The sequence below is a fragment of the Magnolia sinica genome, chromosome 19 (assembly GCF_029962835.1).
Source record: "Magnolia sinica isolate HGM2019 chromosome 19, MsV1, whole genome shotgun sequence".
In the NCBI taxonomy this organism is placed as follows: Eukaryota; Viridiplantae; Streptophyta; class Magnoliopsida; order Magnoliales; family Magnoliaceae; genus Magnolia; species Magnolia sinica.
Genome location: NC_080591.1, coordinates 21,574,229 through 21,583,951, shown reverse-complemented (window position 1 = coordinate 21,583,951; position 9,723 = coordinate 21,574,229). Strand labels below are relative to the sequence as shown.

The 9,723-nt window shown below is 45.4% G+C and overlaps 1 protein-coding gene across 1 annotated transcript; it reads right to left on the bottom strand.

Moving 5' to 3' along the window:
* Positions 1 to 1,819: 1,819 nt before the first annotated feature.
* LOC131235617 (germin-like protein 9-3) lies at positions 1,820 to 2,651 on the bottom strand. The gene has a single exon (XM_058232876.1). It carries the CDS (start codon positions 2,534 to 2,536, stop codon positions 1,820 to 1,822), a length of 717 nt encoding a protein of 238 aa, XP_058088859.1. The 5' UTR covers positions 2,537 to 2,651.
* Positions 2,652 to 9,723: the final 7,072 nt, after the last annotated feature.

Here is a 9,723-nt window from a genome sequence, read left to right as displayed (position 1 = left end):
TATAGTCTTGGTTGCCTTTGAGTGGTAAAGCTGGGAGTGAATCCTTTTTTCTCTTTGTTTATTATTATTATTTTTTATTTTTATGTTACTTAGAAGGTGCTTGATAAAACACCTGTAAAACCATTGCCTCTGTTTGTAAAATAGTGGGATTTTGAAGTTGCAGTTCAAGTGTTCGTGGAAATGTCTCAATGGCAAACTCAGCCCGAGCTGACCCGAGTTGCTAACTGAACTGAGCCGAGATGGCCAGTCAGGCTCGAGGACCGAGCCGAGCCAAGTTTGAGCTGAGGTCAACCAGTGTTCGAGCCGAGTCAAGCTAAGGCCAGCTCGACTCAGTTCGACTCGATGTACACCCCTACTATCATATAAGGCTCCTAGACAATAGGGATCCACCCAACTGGGCAGAAACCCACACTCCCCACTGAAAAGAAACCAAACACCGAAAGAACTTAGCCTTAAGTTGACACTGGGAAAACTCGAATAGAACCTGGGCCAACCTTATCTAGGAAGATCGAATCCCTAACCTGACTTGGGAGTAATTTCTGCTTTCATAGTCCATTTTCATCACATTGTGCCGTGGTTTTTTTTTTTTCCGCGAAATGAGTTTTCCATGTGAAATTTAACTCGTTCTTGTTTGAACTTGGTTGTGGGACTGCATGTACTTTACTTGATTAGTCTGCCGGGTGTTTATGCGGTTTCTAAGAATTTCCAACTTAATGGAAAGCTCAGATCTCGTACTCGTGACCCACATCGGCATTTGTGCCTACAGGTGGATGTGGATTTGCAGGGCTACCCACACGTCTAGCTTGGTGTGCAAATGCCAACATGTCAAACGTGAGTAGCCCATTTCCATAGGTAGAAGGCAGTTTCAACATGATGGGTTGGGCTTGACCGAGCTCAAGTCCACTCTGAGGAGCCACGAAGGACCCATCCTGACTCTCGAAACCATTTCATTGGTTGCCCATATCTCACGTGTATCCTATTTCAGGCACTTCTTAAATGTTTCATAGCTCGTAGAACGTACTGAACCAGCTCACCAAATGCGTTACATGTGACAACATTATTAGAACCGTTCACATGACTATGGCCCACACATGCACACTCACATTTATTTTCTCTGTTCTTTAAGAAAATTTAGACTAAGTTTTTCAAGTCCAATCAATTTAAAAAATAATATATAAGTCCAATCAATGTGATTAAGTAATAAAATAGTAAAAAATTAGCGTTAAAATAAAAAAATCATATATAATACCATTAGTTATTATGATGGGACAAGAAAAGCAACGTCCGTCAATATAGAAGACCTTCCACCCCGATAGGTGGGCCCAAATCGAGGGGCCTACCCGAATCATACGTTGTAAAGATTAGGGCCTTTTCTAGTCCTTTGAAACAGAGCGGCCTGCCCGATTCATACGTTGTAAAGAGTAGGGCCTTTTCTAGTCCTTCGAAACAAAAAAAGAAAAAACCTTCTACCCTTTGCATATGAAAAAAAAAAAAAAACCTTTACCCTTTGCATATGCTAAAAAATGTGCAAGGCTCCGCAACCTTAGCACCCGCATTAAAAATAATAATAATAATAATAATGAGAAGATGAGTCATAAGTTTGGACCACCGATCAAGACCGTTTATCATTAAGCTCAAGCACTTTTAAGGGATGCCCTGCATCATTGGATTATCCTTTGTGATTTTCAATTTGATAAAGCATTTTATGATCCTAAATTAGGAACAATGACCGTTGATTGTGTTTAATCCATTAATCAAGAGATTAAATAGGTTTATTATACTCATAATACAAACATAATATAAGTAGCCAACTTCAATCTTAGGCCTTGGGTGGTGCAAGTCCAGCCTTGAGCTTTTGAACGGTTTGAATGTCAGTCTTGAAAGCTGTGGCGAGGATCCCGTCGTCAATGCCAGTGGCGAAGATGGTGCTAGGGATAGACACCGTCCCAGCATTGGCGCTTCCAAAGGCAGAGATGGCAGTGGCTGGACTATCAGAGTGGGCATTGTACTGGTAGTGCACAAGTCCCTTGGGGAAGATGAACATGTCCCCCGTTTGGAGTGTTTGAGTGTAGAGCTTGTTTGTTGTGTCGACGAATCCTACCTCGAGGCAGCCTGCGATGACAAGTAGTAGTTCGGCTGCGCGGGGATGCGTGTGGGGAGGATTGACGCCTTTAGATGGATACTGGAGGAGAGCGTACGAGACGCTCTGGCCATCTAGGGCGGGAAACTGGGTCAGGCTTGCTTTCGTGACGTTGAAGGCTTTGGGCAAGCCCACTCGGAGTGGAGCGCGCATGCCGGTGAAGGTGAAGAAGGTTCCGTTGACAGAGTTCCTGTTCGCTGGGATGATGAAATCGGATGTGATGTCTGGGTCACTTGCATAGGCCATGTGATATGTGGCCATGGTGGTTACTAGCAAGAACAAGGTGTGGCTGAGAATGTTTGAGGCCATGGTTCGATGATATGATGTGTTCTGGTGTGTGATTGAAGATCGGAAAAGGAGGGGTGCTTGTGTTGGATTTGTTGCATTGTCATGCATTTTATATCGTTGGTGTGGACGATCATAGTGCTTTATGTGGGGTCCATTTAGACTAGGTGGACAGCTGGGGTTGAAATTCACCAGGCTGTTTTTGTGTTTCTCTCCGTTGGTTTCATGCATATATCCGAGGACCATTCGTACGTATTTTCTTCTTCTTTTTGCTGTCTGCGTTGCGGCCAAATCCCTTCACAAGGCCCATAAATGCGATGCGTGGGGTCCACATAATATTTGTGTGACATCTAATCCGTCCATCATGTGGACTCCCTCATGTTTTTCTTGATGCTGAGCGATCCAAAACTTAGGTTTCTAATATCACAGTAAAATCATGCCCAGAACCTATAAAATCATTTGGTGCGCCCCCTAGGGTTTCTCAATGGCCTGAGTTTTTGGTTTGCATTTTGGACGGATTGATTGGCATATATAAAATATGGCGGGACCACATGATCTAAAAAGTTTTTAATGTTAGGGATCTCGGCCACAACTGCTTCGTGTGGTGAGGGGAAGCGGATTGGCATAGAGCCTCAAACTCTTCTTCTTGGTATGATCATTTCGTAGCTTGTCAAGGCAGAAATATCCTCATATCAGAATCTCCTCCCCGACAAGATTCCTCTAATAAAAACAACTAGTTTAATATCAGAGAACCTCCCGGATCTCAAATCGATCATGGCCACTCATCTAGTGACCCACCCCCCTACTCTTCAAGGTGTTGGAGGGTTCCGATCATTTGTGATACCGGTGGGATTTGACACCTGATACTGATCTGTTATCGAACCAGATCAAATTTAGTTCTCCTATTCTTTTTATTCTGATTGAACTGCGGGTTGAGACCAGATCATCTGATTGATATGTGTGACTCTCATGATTCGAGACCAATTTGTAGCCAAATTCGCTTGGACATCAGCCCGATCCTCCATTATTCAAAACATTCACAAATACTGCAGAGTCTTCGAATATCTCTAAGAAGATTTCCCATTATAGAATGGATTGTGGGAAATGGCATCATTGAGGGTATCATTGCCAGGTATATGATAAGATCGCGGAGGGTAAAACTAAACCCAGCTTATTTCAGCCCCTCGTTTCCAAAATCGAAGGTTGGATCTGCGGGTGGAAGGCGAGGTGCCTGTCCTAGGCGAGGCGTTTGGTTTTGATAAATCATGTTCTAAATAGCATACCGATCCATATGATAGCTGCTACCCATCTCCCAGCCCAACTTCTGCTGTCTTTGGAAGAGCACTTTGCTAATTTCTTATGGGGTTGGTCTGATGGCAAAAAGAAGCTCCATTGGTGAAGTTGGAAAGCTATATCCCATCCTAAGTAAGAAGGTGGCCTGGGTATCCGAAAGTTGTCAGAAACCATGGCGGCTTTCCGTATCAAAATGGCCTAGGAAATTTGTTACATAAGAAGCTCCAGTCTCTGGGGCACATTTATGACATGTAAATACAAAGATGACTTGGCTGACCCTCCTAGGACACAAACATATAGATCCTCATCACTGTTGTGGAAAAGAATTCATCATGTGCTCCAGTTTTTGAATTCAGCAGTGCAATGGAACATTGGAACAAGCGAATGCAATCTCTGGAAGCGTAACTGGACGGGTCTGGGAGCTCTCCAGGGGCTGTCTTCGGCTCCCATCCCTGACTCGCTCATCTCCCTTCAGATTAATCAGTTCCTGGGCACAGATGGTCCTCTCCCGCCATCTGCAGTATTCCACTTCTTACCCCAACACATAATCGATCACATTTTCCAGAAAGGATTTTGTCTGGACGAAGGGCCAGTGGCCCCGGTTTGGCCATTCACGCCATCTGGGAATTTCTCAGTCGGTTCGGCATGGCTGGCTAGCAGAGTTTCATCTAATAAAAAAGATTGGGCTGATTGGGTGTGGCATGCCTGGATCCCTCCGAGAATTTCGGTCTTCCTTTGGAGAGTCCTCAACAATGCCCTTCCGATGGATGTGGCGATTCAGCGCTGAGGTATCAGTTTAGCTTCCAGATGTGAATGTTGCCATCGTAGTTTACCGGGGGGATCGTCAGTGGAGTCCCTTCCCCATTTGTTCCTGCATAGCGACATGGCCACGCAGGCCTGGCAGCAGCTGGGCGTGAATTTCGAGATCACCATCTGTCCTGCCACCTCAGTTCCGGCCAGGCTGCAACAATGGTGGAGCGCTCTGTCTACCAACAGGTTCCCGTCTCTTGACCACAATCTGGCTCTAGCTTTTCTCCTTTGGGAACTCTAGAAAGCGAGAAATTCAGTGAGGTTTGAAGGGAAACCAACCTCCTTGACTGCGCTGATGGGGTGTGTTCACTGGTGGACGTCATTTTCTCGGCAATCCTCGACCAGTCCTTAGAAGTTTTCGATTCCCGTCAGGGGAGTGATGCAGAACAGAGCGACGATAGCTAGAAGGGTGAGTCCCACTCTGTCCAGGACTTCCTCATTCTTTCCTGCTGACGTGATCAAATGGATCAGATCGTGCTGGAGTTGGGTTAAAGTAAATGTTGACGAATCTGCTAAATTCAATCCGGGCGCTGCGGGGGGAGGGGAAATATGCCGAGGTGACAGAGGCCATTTCCTATTTGCCATTTCCTCAGGCTATGGCATAGCTTCAAACATGTATGTAGAGTTACGGGCCGTTTATGAAGGTCTTCAAATCTGTCTATCTAGGGGCTACAAGCGAATCATCGTCGAATCTGACTCGCTTCAGATTGTAAATTTACTGAATGGTTAAAGCCAAGCGGGCTGGAAGTGAATTTACTGGATTAGAAGGATCTCCTCCTTGAGGAGAGGATGCCGAGTAGAATTTTCCCACATCTTTCGGGAAGGGAACGCCCCGGCTGATGTGCTGGCCCGCCTGGGCAGCGACCCGCAAGCCTCTGTTTTCTTCGATCATCTCATAGACCTCCCTGCTCAGATACGGGGTATGCTTTTCCTCGATAAGACAGGTTTAGGTACGATTAGACAGAATTAGTAAGTCCCTTGTTTCGCCCGTCGGTCTTTTCCTTTTTGAAGGTTCGTTTAGGTCATCGCTTTCCTCGATATATAGAGATATGATACGTTTCCACAGGTCTTTTTTCTTTTGGGGTCTCTCGAATTCAGGGCCTTGTAATTCTCCTTCGGTTATCAATGAATCTTCTCACAGTTTATTAAAAAAAAAAAAAGAAGTAGGCACCACATGGTACGAAAATAATTTCTCAAAAAAAAAATGATAAGATCCGTTCTTTAAGCAGGTCTCTTATAGTCATGCTAGACACGCTGCCACATTAATTGGCATGATAAACATGGCCACATGTCATCTTTCTATTCATTCTTCTAATGACGAGCATAAGGGTATGTGCCTTCGCATTAATAATAACATGCGTAATGCCGAAGGAAGATCAAATGAAGATATTCTTGTGTGAGAGTAGGATTTCTGTCGGTACAAACCTCTTAGTATCAACATGTGGCAGCATTTGTTGGTCTACATCAGGGAGACAAAAACAGGTGTAATTAGGTGGTATGCAATGAGGGAGTAGATTAGGTGAGACCCTGGCCTAACCAAAGATGGTGCGGCTCTTATCGTGGGGGCCACCTTAATGTATGTTCCAATGGTATGTACCATGTATCCATGCTGGCCATCTGTTTTTTTCAGATAATTTTATGGCATTATCCCAAAAATGCAACATAGTCTGGTGGACTGTACCATAAGAAGCAGTGGTGATTGAATGCCCTACAAATGAAAACTACTTAGGGTGCACCTTAATGTTTACACAGTGTTTATTTTCCATCCTTTCGGTTGATAAGGTCATCTAAGCCTAGGTGAAGGGAAAGGACAAATCTCAACTTGATCCACAATCTGTTGATAAGGTCAAGTAAGCCTAGACGAAGAGAAAGAACAAATCTCGGCTTGATCCAAAACTTTGGTGGCCCATTAATAGTCAATCACCTCTGTTTCCTACAGTATGGTACATTTGATAATTGGATCCGCTTCTTTTTTAGGATAATGCCCTGAAAGATTTTGTAGCAAGGAAGCAAAAGAGATAGAGAACTCCCTTTCTAGCTTCATCTTCTAGCTTCTAGGGTTTATTGATCCGTTTCTCCTCTCCCTTTCTAGCCAGAATCCCCGCTGGGGATGCTCCTTTTTAGGGGCCGGCCTCCTCCAATTGGCAGAGCGAGAAAGAGATTGGGCCAAGGAGGGGGTTTCACTAGGTGGACGTTTAGTCTCTTCGTCTGCAACATCCTGTTCGACTGCTTGGCCGAAGACCTTCAGATCATCTTCGAAAGATACGGAAAGGTGCAAGATGTGCATATTCCCACTCTCCCAGATTCCAACCATCCGAGGGGATATGCATTCGTTTGCTTCTTGTATGAGCAAGATGCTAAAGCAGCTATGGACATCCTCAATGGGAGGAAGATCAATAGTTGTGTAATCTCAATCAGCCCTGTCAAACCCAGACTCTCGGCCCCTGTCAGGACCGGAGAGAGGAAGAAGGAGCCGTACCCTCTATCTAAATCACCCTTCTCGTACGCGGGAGTGACAGCTGATAGAAGGAGTGGTCGAACAGAGCACAATACCATAGGTGATGATATTTTGACTATAGTGGATGAAGCAGCGATCGCTAAAAAGATCGAAGAACTCAAGTTGAGTTTCATTGCATTGTTGGAGGATCCCAATTAGGTCGATCCTGCATCCTATTAGGGTCATCTGCTCCTCCAAATTTCAGGCCTCGGCCATCGATATTGTCAAGTTATCATCCTCGCAGATCCTCATTAAACTCAAAGCCCTAGAAGATTTCGCCCTCTTTAAGGAAGATTCGGATCTTCATGATAGGATGTGCATTCATTCCATTCTCCTTGGGCATCCCCTGCTTCCCAATCGGGGGTAGGAGTATGGATCAGGATCTTTGGAATCCCTCCCCATGCGTGGCTGGAATCGGCGATCATTGACCTGGCGAACTTCTATGGCAGAGTGATAGAGATGGCCCGAATTGCAGGTTCGATTTATTTCAAGGCTTTGCCAGGGTGAAGGTCTCGCTTCGTCCAGGAATTGACCTCCTGCGGGTCCTAAAGCTCCAAGTGGGTAAGGAAACCTCCCCAATTCATTCCATGCTAGAATCTAGGTGGGTGGAAGATGCGTCTCATGTTCAGCCAGTTTGTCCTAAGCAGAAAAGTACCAAACAATGGGTAGAAGACTCATTCTATCCCAAGCAGCGGGAGGAGAGTTGCCTCAGAAAGGAAGAAGCGTTGCAATGTATTGTGGATCCCAGACTAAGCATCCCAGGTGTATGGCAATTTGCCTCAGTGGCCGCCCTCACAGTTTCTCCTGATACTCTTCCAGCAAGGGTGGATTACTCAGCGAGAGTGGTAGACGCTATTACTACTCCTCTGCTCACGGGAGTTCCAAGTTCTGGAATCCAGCCGATTCGCTGTCTCACACCCTTACCAGCGAAAGTGGCGGATTACCACAATAAAATAGTGGAACACACAGATGAGGGCCCAGACAATCAGGAGGAAGTTGTCCAGACTCCGTTGAAAGCAAGCCGAGGCAAGAGCGTTGTCCCAGCTTTAACCAAGCGCCGGCCCTCGCAGGCGAGCAGTCTCATATCACCTGCAATCTAGCCAAGGTGAAACACCCAGAACAGGCTCAACAAGGTACTCTGAGTCTAGGTAATTCTCTACTCTTTAATTGTAATGCAAATCCTTCCTTCAATTACCATTGTTCTGCATGCCACTCTGAGGGGAGGTTGCTGTCAGGGGGTTTAGAGAGTAGTGGGCTGTTGTAACATCCTTGATTTTCACTGTTTTGGATTTTCTAAAAAAATCCATCAATTTTTATTTTTATTTTTTATTTTATTTAATTAACCTAAATATTACTTAATGACCATTAGCACTAAATGTCAGTTTACACAGGGTGTACCAGTGAAGAACCGCGTAAGTCCGGTTAATCATGTAACGTCCCGTCCAACCAGAACAGTGTACTGAGGCGTCCTCGTAGGATTTGCCGCAGGACCGTTTGTTTAAACTACTCATGGTCTGGTGCCATAATTAAATTAAGTTAGGATTAACCCATTAGAGTAGACCAGTCGGGTTATGATTGGGCCAAGTGCGGGCCGTCAAGCCAAATGGCCATTTACACTTGGCAGCAGCCCGTGCGGGCTATACCGCGACATGGGAAGGTCAGAAAATTATAAAAATTGAGGGGAGCATAGATCTCACTGGGCTCGGGGACCGTCGTGGACCACGGACCCAGTGGACACCCAGAAGTGTAATCTGGCACTTGCCAGATGCGCCCCACCAATGCCAAAATTGGAATCTGGCACGTGTAAATAAAACTGAAATGTAAGACATTTCAGCCATCAGACTTCTTCATAATTTATGATGAGTATCTAATGTATTTTTCTACACCCGCCTACAAAAATCTGGGTCCCGATCGTGGCACGGTGACCGTTGATCGCGAATCAAACCCGTGCGACCAAACTCCATATCTGATCATTCTCAAATTTTGCATGGCCCTTCATCGGGCCAAGGAACACCTATCCTATAAATTTCATGGCTAGAGGGCCACCAGAACTGCCTTAGTTATCTAAACAAGCTCTAGACCGCTCGTTGGTGGACCACTAGTTCCAAAACTATAGAATAATGTCCGTCTCATTGAGCTTGACGTCCATCGTGGGAATCGGACCAGGGTACGGTCCAGAACCGGTCAACTTGAGCCGAAGGACGAGTGCATGAGAAGTGCAAATACCCTAAAAGAAGGAGTTGAAACTTAAGTGAATTGAGTCGTCCACTCTTATGCAAAGTTGAGGATTTCGGACCGTCAGTTTGTGACCAAACTTTACCCATGGAGTAAGGATATTTTCCTGCTCATATCCGTATAGCCGCGGCCCTGATCGACTATTGGTGACCGTTAAACAGACTTCTTATCATATTTGTCGATCGGTGCATCCAAATGGCGGGCCAATCATATCCATACGTAGATCATCATTAGAGCAAGCTATCCTACGGTGTATATTGACTTGTACACCTCATAGTGGGCCCTAGAGCTTAGAAAAATCCTCTCATAGGTCTAATATAGTAAAAACCCAACACTTGGGGCCATTTCCACCAAAACTGGCATTATAAAAGGGGCTCATTTGGGGCACCCTTCTCCCCATACGAAATTGCCCTAGAGAAGGAAGGAGAGAAGAGAGAAAAGGGAGAAGAGAAAGAGGAGAAAG